Source organism: Elgaria multicarinata, chromosome 1 (assembly GCF_023053635.1).
Source record: "Elgaria multicarinata webbii isolate HBS135686 ecotype San Diego chromosome 1, rElgMul1.1.pri, whole genome shotgun sequence".
NCBI lineage: Eukaryota > Metazoa > Chordata > Lepidosauria > Squamata > Anguidae > Elgaria > Elgaria multicarinata.
Window position 1 is genome coordinate 119770729 of NC_086171.1, and position 21528 is coordinate 119792256.

Genomic DNA, 21528 nt, shown 5'->3' on the forward strand with positions numbered 1-21528 from the left:
GTCTTCTGAATGGGGCCATTCTGACTTGCTGGGGTAATAACTAGAAGCTGTACAACTGACACAAGAGGTGTTGATTCTCAGGTTTTGGATCATTTGTAATCATTTGTCCATTCAAGAAAACGACTGCAGAAAGAACCTAAGACTGAACATAGGGAGTTTCCTACTCTAGGTCTCAAGGCTCCAGCTTCTAACATGCACAGCCATTCAACTCTGTAGGAAAATGTTCACATGTATGCACTGGAATGGGAAAAGTGCATGCAAGTTGGAACCATAGGGCAGTTCACTGGTTGGCTCATGTTTTCTAGTTTGGCATGTGAAAACAGAAATGCTTTCTCAAAGAAAATAAGCAGAAGCCAATGCAAAAGTGAATAATTTATTAGATCTTTAATTGAAACATTTTTCACAGCTATGTGACGGATTGGAAGGCCTTCGTTGTTTAAAAGCACATATGCACCTAAGGTTAACAGCGAATTGCATTGCATTTGAAGTACATTTACGCACTGTTCCGACAGTCCAGCTGACCATGCATCTTCTTCTCACAGCTTGAACACACTTGAAAGACATGGAACTCAAAACGAACCTGGAATGATTTAAAGGCACATTAAAAACACACACATTCCTCAAAGGAAAAGCTGAAAGCTTTGGATATTTTTTTTTTAAAAAAGCTAAAGATTGGATCCAAAGTCCCTGTGAATGGAACTCCACTCACAGGATGCTCCCACTGGGGGAGAGGAGGGGGTGATTTCTGCCGATTCCGACTTCCCCCACAAATCTACTCCAGAGGGCTGTTGGATGATGCTCTACAACAGTATGATAGGAGGTACAGAGGAGAAAAGTGGGGAAAAAGGAATTGGAAACCATCGCCTTCTCCACTAAAAGCTTCCTCTGGATTGCACTCCCTTTTACAAATGCACAGAGTGCTTCTGTTTGTAGAAGGGCAAGTCTAAAAGCATGTCTAGAACTCTAAATTTTCCTGTATTGTGTAAAGAACTGAGCACTAGTCTGAGGACAAATTTAGGAAGAAACAAGATCGTTACCGTTTTGGTTAGCCAGTTTAGCTTGCTATTTATAAAAAATAGCCTAACTCTAGGTCCCTACTCAAGAAACAGAATATATTATTTTACAACACAGATTTCATTTTTCTCTTGTGAACATGATGATATTGGAGGCCTGTATGCTGTAATATAATTTCAATATATAGTCAATGCCAGGTCTTCAGTGAGTATACAGGATTTAAACTCTACCGACGTAAGCAGAGTAATATACACCTGCTGAAGGTCTGGCAGCCAGAATAGTGCTGCTTAATAAAGGAGTTTTTGCAAGTTTTTTTTAAGGGTAAAAACTTCCATAGGTATCCTGCTAAATAAAAGGAGTTTGGCTCACTAACATTATATCAAATTATGTTACTACAGTTCTAGTTTACTGCCTGATGCAATTCTAGAAAAGAATGTTAGGACTTTTTTTCTAGGAAAAAATATATATACAAAAAAAGGATACAACAAGAAAGGATACACTTTGCATGACAGTTTTACAGCAGTATTTACGCAGGAATGTTTCTAAAGAAGAACAGCAGAATGTGCTTTAATCCTTTTATTCTGTTACAGTTCTCATTCTTTAGACGGCATTCTAAAATGTCTTTTTTTAAAATCTTCTGACCCAACACAACACAAGAGGAATGAATGTGCACAATCCACAACAGATTAATATAGTATCAAGTACTGAATCAGTATAATGCCAGAGCAGATACCAGAACTCTGGGTTTACACTATCACCAAAAACTAACGACTTCTCTCTCCAGCGCGGTACTTCAAGGTGGCAGTCTCTAGCAGAAGCTGCCCAACACCACCATGTATTGCACAAGAATATGTTAGCATGGTCCAGCTATACTAACTACATCTATTTGATATCTATATCTAGTCGAAACAGTTTCAAATATGATAAATAAGCAAGCCACTAATCTCGGGACAGCATTTTTCTGCTACTTCGCAATTTTTATTTTTTAGCACAAATACAGGAATACAAATTAAGGAGAACCATTTTCCTAACATTCATCTTCCTTGGCACTGCAATGACTTCATCCTCTTTTGAGTATTTTACAAATCTTCTGACCCAACACAACACAAGAGGAATGAATGTGCCAAGGACGGGGGATAAAAATGCACTCATTAGCTTGCTCCTGGCAGACCCCTCCTTTTTTATCCAGAGATTTCCTGTTTAGGGCCAGAGGATCCCTCTGACCTTGCATTGAGCCTCGGAGAAGGACAAGCCTGGTTCTGGGGAAGAGAATAGAGAATTGCCTCTAGTATGGGAGTGGGGGCTGCTGGAAGTTGCTTGGAGTTCCTTTAAAGCTCAACAGGAATTCACAGTCAAGACCCTGTTCCTTCCCTTTGGGAGAGGGGAAGGGCTGCAAGCTCACCCTTTGGCTGGGTACCAATGCCTTAAGAGCCCTGGCAACAGTATATATCCATCTTAAAAGATACCACATAGCTTTGATCCAATGGTATCAACCATAGCTATTTCCCCGATGAATAAAACGCAACGTTGCTAATGAGTATAGAATCATTTTATCGTGCGATAAAGCTATGGAGGTCATCTCACAGCAGAACGCAATTTGATTTACAAATGTCACACTTGAACAGGATCTTCAGTTTGTGCTGATCCAGTTTCCCACCTACGGAAATCATCACTTTCGCCTCACAGACTGATATATAAAGACAAACATTATCATTACTGGAAAGACCTGATAAAAACACTCAAACTAGGACGATGCTGCATTGTTCTTTGGCGATGGCCCCAGCCACTTTTTAAAATCTGGCCCTGCCCACCTAAAGCCCTGGAAGGCAACCCTCTGGCTCAAAAAGGTCCCCTGCCCTTGACTTAGAGGGAGGCAGACTTCTTCTTTTTTTTAGTTATCTCCAAAAAGAAATCCGTACTGAGGTTTTTCGGCAATATAAGTATCAGGTTATTAGTTAACTAGAATACCCTTGACTAGCTGGAATACAGTAGAGCATTTATTAATTTTACTGGATGATTTAAAGAAATCAGTTGACAAATGTAATCTCCCTCAGATTTGGGAAACTAGGCTGGTGTGTTTTTTTGTTTTTGTTTTTTTAAAAAACACCTCTGTCTCAACACTGTTACTTCTCTGGTTCAGCTGAGAAAAACTTAGGGGAATTAATTTTAGAAGAATTTATATTTAGAGGTGATTTGGAGAAATTGTCTTGCCTTTCTATGAAATAGGTGTTTTGTTGGAACAGGAAAGTGGGGCCCAAAGAAGTGTGTTTGTCTCCTAGCTTCACAAGTTTACTTTTCTATGAATGAGTATTCTGTTGCAGCAGTAAATTTTGTGATTGCCCACACCCCATCACAGTCACTTTTCCCCTCCCCCATCCCCAAGGCAGCTATTGTGTTACGGTCCCCGAAATACAGTCTCAAAAATCCCGAAGTATCCACGGTCCCAAGCAGTTTTGTCAAGTGCAGAAGAGCAATATTCAAGCAGCACTAAAATCATTAAATCATTCAGCTTGCTGCTGAAAAGATAACAAAGTTGGTGCCAGGTGAACCTTTCTGGGAGGGAGGGTATTCCAAAGGAGCAGAGGTCTAACCTCATCTATATCAGGGCCAGAGATTCCAGAGTTCTAGCAGAATAGTAAAAGACACACACAAGGCACTGATTCATTTATGATCTCACATTCTAAGTGATGAAATAATACATAAAGGATTACAACCCCCACCACTGCCAGATATAAAATGTGTTGCTATGTTGATTCCACAGAAATTGAGAATCTTTTAATAAACCAACTACTATGGGCATTAAGAAAAAGGCCTCAAATTAGTGTTATCAGGAGGAAGGCTAGGTTGGAATCCTTCTCCCTAACATCTAGTTTTCTATGTGAAGCATTTTTTTTAATATGAAAGAGCACTGAATCTGGTGAGCCCCACCTACGGATGAATTAGTACATTCTAGGCACAGGCTTATAACCTCAATAGTAACAAAGCTATAGTCTGTACATTTTTTAAAAAAAATGCTGCAGACAAAACAGGATATAAGTGAGTGACTTACCTTCAGATTTTCTTCCCTCTATCTTTTCTCTTCTCTTCTTTGGAATCTGGCTTTGGTCTTGCTGATCGAGCAAATTGCTGGGATTTTATTAAGGAACAGAAGTCTAAGGGGAAGTGTTAGTAAGAACAATTCATAAGCAATAGAAAATACCCAAATAATAAAGACTATGCAACACGTTTGTGTTCCAAGATTATGACACTTCAGTCTCTAATATAGCCATTTACTGATTGAGATATATATATATATATATATATTAATTATCAGTTACCAAACAAACTGATCTGGAAATGCACAGAATCTGCCACAGATTTGTTAATGCTGCAAAAGAAAATTAAATTACAAAAATGTGCTATGCTAATACAAACGAAAAATAGAAAAGGAAATATCTGCTTTATGATAAGACTGTTATTTTGAAGATTTGTTTTGTAACTTCTAAATACTATTCTCTATATGTGAAGAAGCCCTAGAATTCTGTGCATGCTGCTCATTTTTAAGCATTTCGTGCAATGAGTAATTTGTTAATATGCAACACACATACTGTGCTCCTGATTAAATATTTGTTTCTGTTCAGTAATCTATACTATCATAAGTAAATATGAGTGGGATTACTTTCTCAAGTGCTAAATACACAAACTACACCTGAAAGACTAATTTATATTTTATCAGAATGTAAACAACAAAAGTTACGTTAGATAAACTCACATCACCCGTCACAAATAGCCTCAACAACAGGATGAGCAATTTGGTAGTGCATACTGAGTTTGTGGACCTCACATGAAAGATCTTCAACTTGTGTCATGTCTGACTATTTGGCTGGTACAAAAACAGGCACACTGCATGGCCATTTTCACTCCCTTCCCAACTTATACATCTAAGGGCTAAGTCAAATGTTTACAGGCTGTTCACAGGATTGTACCCACTTCAAATTTGAAGTGGCAAGACTCTTGTTTTAAGTTAACACTGGTGAAAACTGGAAAATTGAATCCCATATCAAAACTTACCACCACAGAGAGAAGCCTTTGTTTTCATATACTCTAAGGTACTAAGTTGATTCAAGATATGAATTTCACATGGGTGTGCTTTCAAAGAAGGGACTCTCCAATTTGGATAATGAGGGGACAGACCTTCAAGGGCTTATGATACTTTCATAGAGGAACATTTGAATTGGCCTTAGACTTAAAAGGGGATAATAAAATGCAAATAAACTTTACCATGCAGTGAACATGTATAACAACCAAAAGCAAGATTCTGAAAACACGGCTAACATTTAACTGCAAATGGAGCAAAAAAGCTTTGGGAAAGGATACAACCACCATAGGTTTGTCAAACAAAGCATATCCATTGACTTCTTTTAAAGCTTTTGCAGCTGCTTTTTCATTTGGAAGCCCAATAAAAGCTTGTCCTTTCATGCGGCCTTCTTTCATTAAGCGTATATCAAACCTAGGATAAATCAAGTGACAGAAATGATTCAATTATTTTATCTGTCCAGTACATATTGAAATAAACCATTAACATATGGAAGAAGCAGTGATGGTTTATTAAATAATTCTCTCATTGGAATATAGGAAGCTACCATATACCGAGTCAGACCATTGGTCCATCTAGCCCAGTACTATTTAAGAACTTATGAGCCCTGCTGGATCAGACCAAGGGTCCATCTAGTCCAGCATTCTGTTCACACAGCGGCCCACAAGAAAACCACAAGCAGGAAATGAGTGCAAAAGCACCATCCTGCATATGTTCCCCACCAATTGGTAGACATAGGCAATCATCAACACTGACTGGCAGGGGTTCCGACAGGATTCTTTCCAAGCCCTACCTGGAGATGCACGGGATTAAACTTGGGGCCTTCTGCATGTAAAGTACATGTTCAACTACTAAGCTACCAAGAGCTAACTGACCGTCCTTCTACAGAAGAAACAAACTACTCGACCTGCTCTCACCTAGAAAATCCCTATTGTAGGGGTACACACCAGCAACTTCTTATAATTAAAAAAACCCATTGTATGCAAACTGCCTTCCCAGCCCCAAGTTCTGACAAAATAGGGGTGAGATTTTAATTTCTATTGAAACAGAGGAATCAGTTACCTTCTCCGCCCCCAATTCACACTAATCACTTCTATTTCTCAAGCAGTGGAGCCCACAGAATAAAGTAGCAGTTCTGTGATTCATAGCATTCTTGAGCTGACCCATTGGCTATATACACCCCCTGCCCCATGCCCCTCAGTTTCCAACATCTATGATCTCTTATTTTTAGCTGTTTTCCCCATTCTTCTCATCTCTTCTATTCACTGTATTGCTCATCTTAATAACACCATGACCTATATTTTCCCAGCATGCAGTTTTCCCTTCAAACAATTTCACTTCCTCTGCCATCTCTCTTCTACTCAAACCTTTCCCTTCATATCTCAGTGGCTTTCTTTTATCCCTCCCTTGCCATGAGTTATTCATACAGTATGCTGCCTTCCACCTACTCAATCTTCTGCTTTTCAACCCATATGTTCCATTATTTTCTCTGACTGTCACTAGATCCTTAAAAAGCTAGAGAGGGGGAAAATCTACAAGAAAATAGGTGGAAATGTAAGAAAGGCTCAGTTCAGACAAGACGTTTCTCAACTGTGGTTTTAGAATTTTTGTGAACCGCCCAGAGAGCTTCGTCTATTGGGCGGTATAGAAATGCAATAAATAAATAAATAAATAAATAAATAAATAAACTCCACAGTGAGTTTTTACACCACCGTTGAAAAATATGTTGTTTGGTGGGAAACACTCCACACTGAACATCCATGCTGTGCAAAGGGGAGTTTCTGCACAACCGTTGTGTTGAGTGTTGTGTGGAGGATTCCGTGGAGTTTTCCGTTGCATTGACTTTTCTCAGTGCCTACAGAGTTCCCTGGCAAGAGCGGTGAAAGGAGTGGGTACTGCTCTAGGAGAGCCACCAGGATTGTTTTTTCCAGCAATGGCTGATGGGATATCATCGGGAGGACTGGGGGAGAAGAGAGGGCGGAAGGAACTGTCAAACATCGCAGTGGATTTTACTCAACTCCACAGTAGCCCACAGACACACAACGGTGGAGATAGAACATGTTGTGGGCAATACCTCTTAAAAACTTAACCACTGAGTGGAATTTTCACACTGCATCGACTAACGTGTTGTCTGAACTGGGCCAAATTCATTTGGCCCACTTAGCCAAGAGTAACCCAACCCATGAAAGAAGTCATCCAGCCATCACTTACATTATACGTTCAGTTTCTGACGAAAAGTCAATGTATCTTCCAAAAATAAACTTCAAGTCCTGGATTAAAATAAAAGCACGTCAGGAAAAGTTAGCAATAGTTGGCAAAGAAATAAAAAATACTTCTGCTCAATCTCACTTACTTTTTCCTGAACTTGTTTCGATAGATTCTTCACATAAATTCTACAGTTTGGATCACCAGGCTCATAATTTTTGAAGACAGAAAGCGTTTCCATTTCTTGAGTACAGAAAAAAAGAAGTTATTTGAGATCTGCATTTTAGGAGAATGTCCTTTCTTAAATCTTTAAAACTGATTCATAGAATAGTAGAGTTCGAAGGGGCCTATAAGGCCATCAAGTCCAAACCCCTGCTCAATGCAGGATTCTGAACAGTATGTTTGCATTGGGCCTGTTCAGACAACACTTCAGGCTCTGTGGTTAGTGAAGCTGTGGTTCTCTGGGGTTAGCACTAACCACAAGCCATGCTGTCACACACAACACTTTAAGCCAGGATTAAAGCCACTAACCCAGCTGCAGATGCTCCAACTGTTGTTAGTGAGCAAGGATTGGCAAAATGCATCACACAAGACACCTTAACTCTGCTGCTTAACCAAAGCCCTTAACCAGCAAGGTTTAAGGCAGCCTTCCTCAACCTGGGGCGCTCCAGATGTGTTGGACTGCATCTCCCAGAATGCCCCAGCCGGGGCATTCTGGGAGTTGTAGTCCAACACATCTGGAGCGCCCCAGGATGAGGAAGGCTGGTTTAAGGTGTCACCTGAACAGGCCCATCATGTCACACATCAAAGGGTTAACACAACATCAAATGAGCAACTTATCCAAAAGATAGCAAAAAAGTAGCATTTAGACGGCATCTTATAAAAACTTTTAAACAGTTGCAAAATCACCTTTTTTAGAGACTCTGCCTTTTTCCAGCTCTCTTTTAGAAACAAATTCCGAAGGTATTTCATCTTCATCTTCTTCTTCCATCTCCTCTTTATGATTGGAACTGAGAGCAGGGAAGATTTTTCCAAATCCTGCATTAGATGTTTCATCAACTGCTGCATAAACATCTAAGAAAAAAAAGGTTCAGACCACTTAAATTAGATGTGATCCTGAGGCAGAAGAGATCCCACCCAAATTAAATCAGAGATATTTACCACATCCAATGTAACTTTAAGCATGCTTAAACCAAATGGATTTCAAATTTTTTTAAAAAATATACTGTGGCCACCATCAGTAAAACACTGAATGAAGCACTGCAAAATGATAGAAGCAGAAGGTTATAATGCCTAAAATACACAAGGAGTTTCATGGTTTTAATTTCTGTGAACCGCCCAGAGAGCTCCGGCTACTGGGCGGTATAATAAATAAATAGGAATATACATTTACAGACGGAGAACCCCATTGCACCCATTGAACTGTGTGAATGGTAGCATCTCACTTTAGAATGTTCAAAGCACTTTGTATGCTTTAACTTGCAATAATCTTACAAAAGCCCTCACTATAATTTCTTCCATGTTGCAGATAGGAAGGGGCTCAGAAAGAAAATGAGCTCACAAAGAAAGGACAAGACTAGGGACTTCCTGACTTTTTTTTTTATTATTATTAATCTCAGTCTCCCAGGCACTACACCACACCTGCTTCCAATGTACTACTAATATACAAGTTGTGCATAAATAGATACTCATAACGTACCATCAATGTGCTCCAGGCTTTTCTGAAGAGTGCCAGGAGTGTCTGCAGAAATGTGAAATTCAATTTTCTTTAGACCAACAGGCTGCGGCTGCTCAAACACGTCTGAAGGCAACAGCGCCGGGTGCAAATTACTGTTTAAAATACAACATTAAGTTCATTTAGTTTCTTTACAGAAATGGTTTTTCCACATAAATATTTATTCCTGAACTATTTTACATCTATTTTAAAGACATTTTTATTCAAACTGTCTTTTAAAAATATTTTGTTTTAAAAAGCACAATAGCAGGTAATCTAAAAGCAATCTAACCTTGGAAAATGTTTAATAACTTTTAAAATAGCTTGTTTTTTAAAAAACATGTATTATGCATGATTAAATATTGGGGTATCATTGCTCTGTGTATTTTATAAAGAATGCAAGCGGCTTGGTTCACATGCAATGGTAATCCAGTTTATTTTTTAAACCGTGGATTACCGTGAGCAAGCCAGTGTGCTAGCTCAGTCGCTTCCACTTGGCTTCTACCAGTGGGAGCAGCTAAACAAGGACGCTCTGCCCCTGATTTGGTTAGTGTTATGTCCAAACCTGGAACTCTGGCTTGTTTCTCCCCCCAACAAGCCAGAGGTGTAACCCAAGGACAAGCCCAACAAATATATCATTCTTTCAACAGAGATATCTAAAAGAAAATGCAAACTGAGGCAGTCGTTACATGACACTTGTATTGATACCTGTGGGGAGCAGGCAGGGAGACATTTAGTAAGTCTTTTATCTTTCTCCTTTTTCTTGCACGATGCTGTTTAGTTGGCATCTGTCGTTTTGGTTGAAGAGTTGCTAATTCCATTAGTTTTGTAAATCTGAATGTTAACACATTGAATACAGTTACTTTTGCCATTGTTTGATGAGAAAGTATGGAATTTCAAGTCAAAATTGTTAACAGAATCCATCCCCCCATTTCTCAAGATTTTTAGTATTTAAAAAAAGAAAGAAAAGGGATTCTCTCTGGATGCCTACTGTCTACAAGCTAGAATGATGTTGGTTCCCTTGCATTTTCGTTTCCCTCTCCCAAAGCAAAGCTTCAAGGCGGCAGAAAGTGATTTGTCAGGCATTCCACTGCCCTAAGAAGATCCAGGTAAACTACAGAGCAGCAATAAACAGACCAGCTACCATCTTTGATTTAATTTTCTATAAAGAATCATGCAACAATGAAGCTCAGTAAAACTTAAAACCATCTAACACACACAGGATAGACAGTTCTTCCTTATGGCAATCTGAAGTTGCCTTAAGGAAGAAGCTAGAAAGAGCAGGTATCCCTGTATCTTCCTGCCTAGACCTAAGATCTGTTGAGGAGGCCCTTCTCTGCATCCTGACATGGGTGGATGCTAGATTAGTTGGGAAGTGTGAGAGAGTCTTTTCTATAGGTTTTAACCACCACCACTACCGCTCCCTGGACGTTTGTTTGGTCCCATTTCTGTTTAGCAACCACCAACAAGAGAAGAGAATTCTGGAGGTCTGTAACTGGGGATTCACAGACCAAGTTAACCTCTATCTAGTTACGGAACGGTCGACCCATTCTCTCCTTTGAATTAAACCCATTGATTCCATGCTGCAGAGAGCCTCAAAGGCAAGAAGAAAAATTCTGAAGATATTTATTAGATACTAGACTCTATTATTGGGTAGAAAAGTCATATGAGAGCAACTTGTGGTTTCAAAAGCCACAGCAACCAAATACACCCGAGTTCAGTAACAGCTTTAATATGCTATGCATACAGCTGAAAGAAGTGTTGGCATCAGTATCTAGATATTGTACTTCTTTGAACTATTTAACAATAGGACAAAGTAAAATGAACGTTAGTTCTTAGGCACTTCATATTACAGTCACACAGTTTAAAAATGTCAAAACTAAAGACATGGTTTAAAAACTTAACTGTATCTAAAACATATACTTAAAATTGATTTGCCTATGGTTAAAACTACATTTAACAAGGTATTTTATATCAGATAAAAACTAATCTGGTAGTCTATCCACACCTGGCATTTGGATATCAAAAGAGGGGGGAATATTCCATGTTCTGAACCCATTGTAGTAAATATAAGCACACAGAACTTAATTTAGTAACGGTTCTTCCTCATTATGGCAGGGGGACAGAGAGAGGGACAGCATTACACTATGATTCTAAAAGCATACATATGAAACATCCTTCTAATTTCACTGGACGTTACCTTCTGGGTTGAGTAACACTGCTTTAGTTTCTACGACCCTTGTCTCAACGTTTTACTATCCCTAGACCAAGAGAAAGAAGGATGTCAAGTCCTAAAGAGAGTGGCTTGCTGCAGAGTGTCACCAACCTTTCTTTTTCTTCTTCATCTGCACTTTCATATTCTGACTCATCTTTGCTTGAGTCTTGACTGTCCTCTTCTTCTGGCAAAGGAGGCTCCTCAGGAGGCAATGGTGGAATAGGTGGCGGTAAAGGGATGTATTCTTCATACTAAACAAAGAAAACACACACACACACACATAAACTCCTCTTTGATATCTGATAGTTCAAATGTAAGAATGCTTAACATGAGCATACAGTATTCAACAACTAAGCATTTGCACCATGATCTACTGATTGGCATTAGCTATCACATACCATCTTGCAAGTAGTGAAATGGAAGGGTTTGGTCCAAAGGGCATACACATTTGGTCTGTAAGGCCAAAGTCAATGAGCCAGTTTGTATATCACGGTGACTAAACGTGGGTTATTTACCCTAAGATTTCCCAGGACATGTGTGAACTGCTTCCGGTTTTCATAAACAACCTATGAACACCTGTTTATAGCTTAACATGTCAGAACGAGTTAATTAACCCAGAGTTAATCTAACAACAAATTTTAGGTCAACTATGGGTTGTTAACCCATAAACAACCCAGAGTTTGAAGTCCTGCTAACAACCTACAAACTGGACATTCATAGGTTGTTTATGAAAACTGGAAGCAACTTGCGTGTTGCATGCATCCCCACAAATCTTGACTTAATTAACCCATGATTTGCCATTGTGATATGCAAACCAGGTCACTGTATAACTTTTGGAGTATACCGGAAATGTAGATCATTCGTATAAGCAAGCGTAGAAAGGATTAGGAACAAGGGAAAAAAGTCTACATGCCATTTTTCCCACTATTGTAGAAACAAGAGGCCAGATCATCACCAGATGAAGTTAAGATTTAGCTGTGGTGAGGGGATGAGAATATGGCAGATCTTGAGTACAGAATTTGACTACATTCAAATCGTTGCAGCACCCACCCTCTGGAACACTTTACCTATAAATATTAAACAGCCCCCACAGTTCTGATATTCAGACATCTTAAAACTCTTCTCTTTCCAGAAGCTTTCCCTGAAATATGACTAATCCAGTTATGGTTTATACCACACAGTGGTGTATGTGGTGTTATTGTTATATTTATGGTTCTTATGCCATTGTATTTTATGTTCACTACTTTGATACTTTTGTGGAAAGCAGTATATAAATATGAATAATAAAATTATAATACATCTGTTATAAATCCCTATTATTTATTTGGGGCTATTTAGAGAAGCTGTCAGTACGTAACTCAACATCCTAACTTGCCTTCTATTGCTGTCACACAACACCCGTTTTATTTCTCAAAGCAATTCTTCCCTGGAACTTAGTTCCCTAGTGACACTGCTAGTCTGCTTACAAGGAAGGGCAGGATTCAAAGATGTACAAGCCAAAGGTGGCTTTATACCTTTAACTGTTTCAAAAGCAGTTTTTGAGAAGGCATGGAATTAGTTGTTCAAAAAAATAAATTTTAAAAAATCCCACTAGTCTCATTCAACCACTTGCGTGAGATTAAGACGTCTTTGGTTCCTGGCCACAAACATTAGAGGGCAAGGGCACCTTTATACTACATATACAATGTTGTTTTTATTTACAATACTTTCCATGACAAAGTTTCATACCATGGGAGGTCGAGCAGTAATTGGTCCAAAGGGAGGTGGAAGATTCATTTTGTTCATAAGATGCAAAACCTGAAGCATAACAATAGCAATTCAGTATTCATATAGCATTTCTCTTTTAAGTATTCAAATGTTTCACATAATTATGCTAGTAATTATGCTAGTTAATTTTTGTGAACCGCCCAGAGAGCTTCGGCTATTGGGCGGTATAAAAATGTAATAAATAAATAAATAAATAAATAATCCTAACAGCCACCCATTATGGTAGACTAGTAATATTACTCATATTTTACAACTGCCTTGAGAAATTCCACTCTATTTCAAGTATTCCACATTTACCAAATCATGCTACAGATATCTATAACTGTTTCACACTTCCTATAACTAATAAGTAGAAAACTGCATCTGTACAGCAATTTCTATGATCAGAAGAATGTAGGGAAGGTAATTCTACAAGTGAAATAAGTAATGCCACCAGGCAAAACTGGATTTATATATCTTTCAAATTTAGCTTTATTTATGGAATCTTTTTCTCAGAGAGATGGGGTAAATCTTAGGATAAGATTATTTGGTAATAAAGGGAAATTTGAACTACAATGCCTATCACCTACAACACCAATTCTACAACCAACAATTAGAATTTACAGTTCTGATAGCTAAAAAGATTTTCTTCCCAGAAAAAGGTGAAATAGAAACATTCTTATTGCCAGGAGTGAAAATATAACTCCTGCTCAAAGTCTACTTAAGGTGCAATCCTATGCATGATTAGACAAGTCAACTTCTATAACTCCCAGCATCCCTCTAGGCAGCCATGTTGGCTGGGAAATGCTAGGAGTTGTAGGACTTCTGTCTTAACATGCCTAGGATTGTGTCCTCAAGTTCCTTTGCAGTCAGTCACTTCCATATTCATTGCAGCCACTCCAAAATAAAAATGAGCTTTTTACAGCCTGACATTGCAACATTTAGGACACAACCCTATGCATGTTTAGACAGAAAAAAAGTCCTACAGCTTCTAGCATTCCCCAGTCATGCTAGAATGAAACAACTGTTTAAAAACCATTTTTATTTAATGAAGAGGTACCCTGGTTAATCAGCAAGTTTTAACATATTAATTCTTAATACAAGCACTGATAAAAGCTGCAGAGGGCAAACACCTTCAAGAGAAGTGTTCTTTTGCAATAAACAATGGAGAAGATCATGCTTGCTGTACCATGTAGGCATTGACTAAGAAAGTATGCTTCTCTTTATAGCTAATTTTCTCAGATTCACGCTGCAGTCCTTATACCCACTTACTTGGAAGTAAGCGGGTACAGGATTGAGCTGTCAGCTGATTAAGGTTTTCCTTAACTGGACAGCAACCCTAATATACTTCTCTTCAGGACATTAACCCAATAAATATCTTTGCAATATTGACTGGTCCCTGAACACTTACTTGTGAGCAGGTCCAACAGAATGCCCAAATCAAAAACGAAAAATAACACAAGGATGGACAGAAATGTATTTATTAAGCTTGAAGCAGAAAAGTAAGTATTATTGTGTCAGAGAAACTATACACATTCCCTTTCACTAAATTCTTGCAGTGACAATGCAGTAGTAGGAAAAAATCTAAGCAATTAAACCTCTGGATAAATAAATGCTGTTATCAGTAGGGCTAAACAATGCCAGCAAATACAGGTTTATGCCCTGAATTCAAAGGAGAGAGGGTATCTTCACTTACCTGCACATAAAACTTAGGCACACTTGCCAAGGCATTGGCTATGTTGGCTAAGATTGTACTTGAAGGTGGGGGATACAGGTATTTAAGACAAGAATTTATAGGAAACGTTAACCTGAGGGGAAAAAAAATCAAGGAGTTTAGTTTTTAAAAGACAGAAACAATGCAGGCATAGACAAAAATTAACTAAGCAGAAGTTTAAATATGTAGATTAGGACTGGGGAACCTGTGGCCCTCCAGATGTTTTGGACTACAACTCCCATAAGCCCCACCCAGCATGGCCAATGGTCAGGAATTACAGAAACTGTAGTCAAATATCTGAAGGGCCACAAGGTCCCCAACCCTGATTTAGAGTTAGAAACACTGAACAAACTGTCAGCTCACAAACAAGCAATTCTAAAATATCACAGACAGCCCTTTTAAATTTTTAGGATCCATATATTTATCTTCCTATTCAATAATATGCATCTGCCTCCTTTTATTTCATTCTCAAGTCTTACTAAATCCAACGCTAAGAGCACAACTTTCAGGATTCAAAGAACCATACAAGTACTTCCACTAGGCCTATGAGTATTGTATTTGTCTTTCTTGAACATACCCCGATGCCACATGACAAGCCACTTTTGAAACTAAGGTTCTTTCAAAAGTTAAGACGTGGTGATATGCTGTTCCACCGCAAATATTTCATTGCCCTGACACACTCCCATAGTAGCTTCTTAGATCCCAGCCCATCTGCAGGGACAGGCAACGAATATTTTGAAGATATACAAGAACTTCTACTTCCAAATACATTTCTGCACAGAGAAGTTTGTTGGGTGTCAAGACATACAAAAGGGAAGGTCAATGGAGTATGGCAAGCTTTTCAGAAGTTAGCAGATGCTTACTAAATTCCATATCTAATGCAAGACTTCAAGCTTTAGTTAGTGGCACACAAAAGAACCCTTGCAAATATTAAGACAAGGCATTTTGGTTAATGATATAATTATAAGAGCAGAGAAGATGTGACCCACTCTGAGAAGCTATATTAAGCAAACATTACTGGTTTCCAATTTATTTGTCTAAACGTGTACAAGCACATTAAGACTAGGATCCAACTTAACAATGTTAGGGTGCAATCCTATCCTGCTGCTGCTTATGCTGATGATGATGTCCTACCCAGACAGCATGCTGGGAGTTATAGGACTTTTAAATGCATAGGAGTGTGCCTTTAGCTTGTATTATCAGAATCCAAGAACTAACCCATGTCTGGGAGCAATTCCAGTTTCAATTTTGAGGCAACTTAGATCTTTCCGTTCCTTCTCTTCTTTCACTGGTTCTTCAAGACTTCAAAAAGCAAACACATAAGAGCAATTTACTACATTACAAAGTCATGCAGCATGCTGAAATCACCCTAATTGTACTATGGCATAAATTGTCTTTTTAAAAGTCCATTTGCCAAGTAAAATTTGTTCATTGGATCTGTGTGAGTTAAAGTGCATTTAGAAAAAAAAAACAAATAGAAGACAATAGAAGTAGAATTCATACATTTAAAAATCTATATGTATAATTTTGCTTGGTTCTCTTCCCTTCCCCCTATGCTTACTAAGCAAAATATCCAATAAAATGGTCTGCAGCAAAACTATTGGCATCTTCATTCCCAGTGCCTGACATTTCACATAAAACTTACCTTTGAACATGTAAAAGTCACTTCCATACCAAGGCCCCTAAGAATAATGGCTGTGTAACTAAAGTGACTCACTAAATCTAAAGTTGTAACACAAATGGGATTTGGAGACACAATCTAGATAAATCCTTATTTAGCACAGAAAAGTTTGGAGAAGATTTACTTGTTACTTCTTAAGTATTTAGAGCATTTTTTTCCTTCATGTTTTATAAATCTACGGAATTTGAGAATATGGCAATATCCACATACCTTTTGTCCTTTTCAGATAGAGAAGGCTGGCTAGGTGGCTGAACACTGTCTTGGTCCTTGGCATATTCAACTACCAGAGTATGGCCTAGGAGGTTCAGCTGATGCAATCTTGATAAAGCCTTTCATTGAGAACAACACTCAGCTAAATCAACATTTAAATGCATTTCAAAACAGCCTGATTCATTAGTACTTTTGAATCCCTTCCTTTTCACCATTTCTAAATCGGTTTGCCTAGAATTAGCTATTATGGAAGTGGGGGAAAGTTATTGGGATAGAGCAACAACTTTGCTTTTCATTTAAACCTGTTAGGGCACAATCTTATGCATAATTAGACAGAAAAAAGGCCCACAACTCCCAGAATACCACAGCCAGCCATGCTGACTGACAAGCTATGTTGACTGACAAATCAAGAAGGCTTATTTGAACATTAGGTTCTACATACTTATGTCAGTAATAAACTCTGCTAGCTCTACACTAACAAGGTTAATTTACTAAAGCAGAAGTGGGAAAACTTTTTCAGCTGAAGGGCTGCATTCCCTTGTGACTAACTCTGTAGAGATCACATGCCAATGATTAACAGGACCAAAGCAAAAAGGGAGCCCTCATTCACATACATACAGACCCATACAGACTCTCACTGCCACTGAGCATTTTACCTTAAATAAAGCCTTCTGGTGGCTCAAAGGGGAAGCTTTTTTCAAGCCTAAATGTCATGTGGGTGGGAGGTGTTCACCGCATACAGGAGAGGGTAATTCTTCCCTTCCCTATGTTTAACCCCCTTACACACCCTCCCTCTTGCAGCAATTAGGCTTTTAGAACTTTTTTTTTTTTAAAAAAAACAAAAAACACTGATTGTTGTGCAGAGTGAACCAAGAAGCAGGAAGCCTCTGGACTAGAAGTTTCTCACCTTGTACGAAGGTGTGTTAACTATTTTCTAGCAGCAATAACACATGTAGATTTCTAATGCTTTGTAGAGGAATACTACACATGCTTGCTCTCCAAGTTTACAAGTGATTGTAGCCTCAGATTTTCTTTCAGTACAAAATCAGAAGTATTAAAGTATATATTGACCTACAGCCAGGAAAGAACACATCAAAAAGGTTCAATAAACACTCCAATACACACCTGAGCAGCTGCATTTTCATTGGAAAAAGTAGCAAATGCCGTGTGTTTCTGCAAAACAAACCAGACACAGATCTGAGAGAACATTAACGTGTAAAATATCTACTATATTGCAACCTTTTTAGTAATGGCAGACATACAGCAAAGAACAATATACTTTGCTGTTGTGTACCAGTTCTTTCTGTCTGTGTGTCATCATGAGAGAAATCCTTCACACTATCATTTACATGCAATTAGGTGTAATTCCCATTGTTTCTGCCCTGTCTTCCTCACAAAACTTATGAGACATAGTCTAAGGTCATTTGGATGAAATCAATTACCCATTAATGCCCTCAAGCCACCCTGACCATAATCAAGATGTATGGAGAGCAGTAAAAAAATAATAGTGGAGTGATCCCCCATCCTTTTAATTCATATTTATAAATAAAGTCATAGAATCATAGTTAGAAGGAGCTTGTAGAATAGCTATTTAATTTAATCCAGTTTATGAGTTGCTCTATCACCGAAGCTCTGTTACATAATAAAAGCAAAAACAATACAACCAATAATAGTCACTTCAAGTCCACCTCCTTGCTTGGAGGAAATCTAGAGCTAGAGCATCCCCAGCAGATGGCTGTCCAGTCCTTGCTTTAAGACCTCCGACAAGGGAGAGCCCACTAGAACCTAGGCTGTTGGTTCCATTGTTGAATTGCTTACTGTCAAGAAGTTTCTCCTACTTTTCAAACAAAATCTCCCCTCCCATAATTTAAGCCTTTAAAATCTAGTCTTGCTCTTTGGAGCAGTAGAGAACAAGTCTTTGCCCTCTTCAATGTGACAATCCTTCAGCTATCCACTGCACCTCCTATCTCCTTCTCCATGCTAAATATACTCAGATCCTTTAACCTTTCCTCATAAGTTTTGTTTTCTATAACCGTGCATCTTAATTGCTTTACTATCAACACATTCCAATTTGTCTATGTCTTAAGTGCGGCATCCAAAACTGGATGAAATACTCCAGATTGAGGTCTGACTAGCGTGGGATGAGATGGAGCTATTACTTCTCTTGAGATGAAAATTATGATTTCTATTAATGTAGCCTAAAAACCAATCAGCCTTTTTCGCAGCCCCATCACACTGTTGACTCATGTTCATCTTGTGATCAAACTGAACCCCCAAGATGCTTTTTATATCTACTGCTGCCAAGCGAATTATCTCCTACCCTATGCATCTGATTACTTTTTCTTTTTGCTTAAATGCAGAAGTTTACATCTGTCCCTGTTGAATTTCATGTTACAGACCTAGTTATCCATTTTAACAAATGTCATTCCGCTCTCCTTTAGTGTTAGTTACCCCTCACACGTCTGTGTCAACCACAGATTTTACAGGGATTCCCTTCACCTAAAAGTGTTGAAGAGCACTGGTCCCAAGAATGAGTGCTCTGACATTCCGCTCAAAAGACCTCCCTCAAATTTGATGAGGAACAATGACCAAAATATCCCAGAAGATATTTTGCTGAAGTCAAGACGACTTACATCCACAGCAATCCACTAAACTAGTAAACCATTGTGTGTGTGTGTGTGTGAGAGAGAGAGAGAGAGAGAAGTATAATATCTTACATGTGACTGGAAGTACAAAGCAAAAAAAGTTGTTATTCCAAGTTAGTAATTCTAGGATTAAATGGTGCTATTCTGTGGCCATGCTACTACTGTGCAGCAGTTTCTCTTTATGTTTTCCTACACTGTGTACATAACATTGCCACCTTTTTTTTATCAGTTACCTCATTTGTACCAAGATCTTCCAGCCACAAAGCAAGATGAGACATTTGCTTCAGGCAAAGGATTTCGGGCAGCACAATAAGAGGCACAACTCTGAAACGCACAGATCTCACCCAAGAAACAAAAAACAAACAAACAGGTGAGTTGCGGAAAAGGGAAAGCCACTGGGATTTTCAACCTCAGGCAACAAAATGTTTTTATCTGGCTTATGCCTTTAACAGCCTTTAGTAGAACAGGTGCAGCTCCTTCTCCCCCCAGCATGGAGAAGCAGGGGGTGAAGAAATGCTACATCTGTTGAAACTCTGCCTACCACGGGGCTGTTGAGAAGCGCAAGAGCCCTGCCACGAATGGAAAACATCTGCTCCAGGTGTGCTGGGTCTAATCCTCTCAACCTAGGAACTGCAGGAGACGAGACGTAATTCCCACAGCCTCCCTCTTCCCTCCACAGACTAGGACGACTTCACGGAAAGGCTCCCCTCGCTTGAACCGGACAAAGCCGCTTCTTTCCTACCAGCCTCCCGTGGTCGGAGAGGACCCGCACGGACGAGGCCCCGAAGTGCCTCAGCAAATCCTCCTTCTCCGACGCCGTCAATACGGCGGGCAGATGCCGCACCAACAGTATCCGGCTGTTTTTCCCTGGCCTCAACCGCCTCCCGGGCTCCTCCGAACTGGGCGCCGCCATGTTGTTATCACCGTGGAAAGAAGCTACGACATTACTGCGCATGCGCCCACGTCCACGAATCTTGGAAAACTTTTCGCGCATAAATGTAAACTTCGGAAAGGGGAAGAGAGTCTCGCGAGAGTGGGCGGGTCTTTGGGAAAGGGCCTCGGCATCTAAGCCCAAAGAGACGCAGTCGCTTTGCCGTCCTACTGCCACTTGTGGTATTAAATTGAACTGGGGCGACCACATGGCAAAGACGACAGGAGCCCTGCACTTTTAATATACAGTGACCATATGAAAAGGAGGGCAGGGCTCCTATATTTTTGTATTGAAAAGGGAGCTTCTGCAGGTGTCATTTGTATATATGGAGAACCTGGTGAAATTCCCTATTTAGCACCACAGTTAAAGCTGCAGGTGCCCTGCCCTCTTTTGTATTTGGCCACTCTAGTATAGCTCCTGCAGCTTTAACTGCTGTGATGAAGAGGGAATTTCACTAGTTTCTCCATATATACAAATGACACCTGCTGAAATTCCCTTTTTTATGCAACTTAAAGATACAGGAGCCCTGTCCTCTTTTTCATATGGTCACCCTATTCGCACAGAAGAAGAGGGATTTCAACAGACCGAACTCTATTGCATCTCGCCCCCTTAAATTGAGCCTTTTGTCACTCCTCTACTGTCTTCATAGACACAGGAAAGTCGTTCTCCCTCGTTTAATAACAGAGATTTTTAAAAGTTTATGGGACATACAGGGTACCTATTGAGTGCTATCATGGTATATTTCAGTTTAGTTCCGGAAGTTTAGGTTAGTTCTCTACCTCTATGGTCTAAACTGAGCTAAGTACCGTATTTTGCGTTTGTGGAGCAGTGTAAGGACCTTTTGGCTGCGCATGCTCCCGAGGAGGAAGAGCTGCCCAGTGGGCTGAGGAGTGGTGTCCTTTGAAGTATTGGTGATAGTTAGCCTGAGCAATTTGAAGATTCCTTCTACGATATGCAACATGACGACCCTTTCCCCATCCTGCTCTCACAATGACCGAGAAAGTTTATATCAAAATAAACATGTTTTTAAAAAAAACTTTTAAGGTGCCATAAGATTGTTATTGAATGAGTACAGAGCTTTAAAAGCTACCGCCAGGTCTCAGTGGATTAATCATATGAGATTTAATTAATTCATGGGTTTAATCTGCATATATTTGCATATACAATGAGTTCTGAAAGGAGTAAACCATATTGCCTTTTGTTTTACAATGATGTGCACGTCTCACAGCGGTTACCACTTTGGAAGGAACATCATCTTTTTGCTGTGTGGTTTTATCCTGGTCGTGCTTTTTATATTGTATTTTGTATTTGTGTTTTTAAATTGTTGGTTGTTTTATTATGCTCTTCATGTTTTTAGTTTTTGTGAACCGGCCAGAGA

General features: G+C 39.2%; 1 protein-coding gene across 2 annotated transcripts; it reads right to left on the reverse strand.

The window, feature by feature from the left end:
- Positions 1-339: 339 nt before the first annotated feature.
- RNPC3 (RNA binding region (RNP1, RRM) containing 3) lies at positions 340-20149 on the reverse strand. 2 transcript variants are annotated; one of them, XM_063135556.1, is made up of 15 exons: positions 19962-20149; positions 17700-17747; positions 16575-16693; positions 15902-15985; positions 14666-14777; positions 12952-13020; positions 11335-11474; positions 9717-9842; positions 8994-9124; positions 8204-8368; positions 7443-7537; positions 7301-7359; positions 5371-5503; positions 4064-4140; positions 340-1556 (listed from the first exon to the last, which is right to left on the reverse strand). In XM_063135556.1, exons 1-14 carry the CDS (start codon positions 20130-20132, stop codon positions 4066-4068), a joined length of 1527 nt encoding a protein of 508 aa, XP_062991626.1. In that variant the 5' UTR covers positions 20133-20149; the 3' UTR covers positions 340-1556; positions 4064-4065. The 2 variants fall into 2 exon arrangements, with proteins under 2 accessions (XP_062991626.1, XP_062991616.1); XM_063135546.1 differs by having other exon boundaries at positions 343-580.
- Between the last annotated feature and the right edge of the window lie 1379 nt (positions 20150-21528).

What these genes read in the sequence shown, in the direction of transcription:
- RNPC3 (XM_063135556.1), bottom strand. Translation starts at nt 20,132, where the DNA reads ATGGCGGCGCCCAGTTCGGAGGAGCCCGGGAGGCGGTTGAGGCCAGGG. An exon ending in TCTCCGACCACGGGAGGCTG is followed by an intron (nt 17,748 to 19,961) that starts GTAGGAAAGAAG and finishes TTTGTTTTGCAG; the next exon opens with AAACACACGGCATTTGCTAC. An exon ending in AAGCCTGGAGCACATTGATG is followed by an intron (nt 8,369 to 8,993) that starts GTACGTTATGAG and finishes TTTTTTTCTTAG; the next exon opens with ATGTTTATGCAGCAGTTGAT.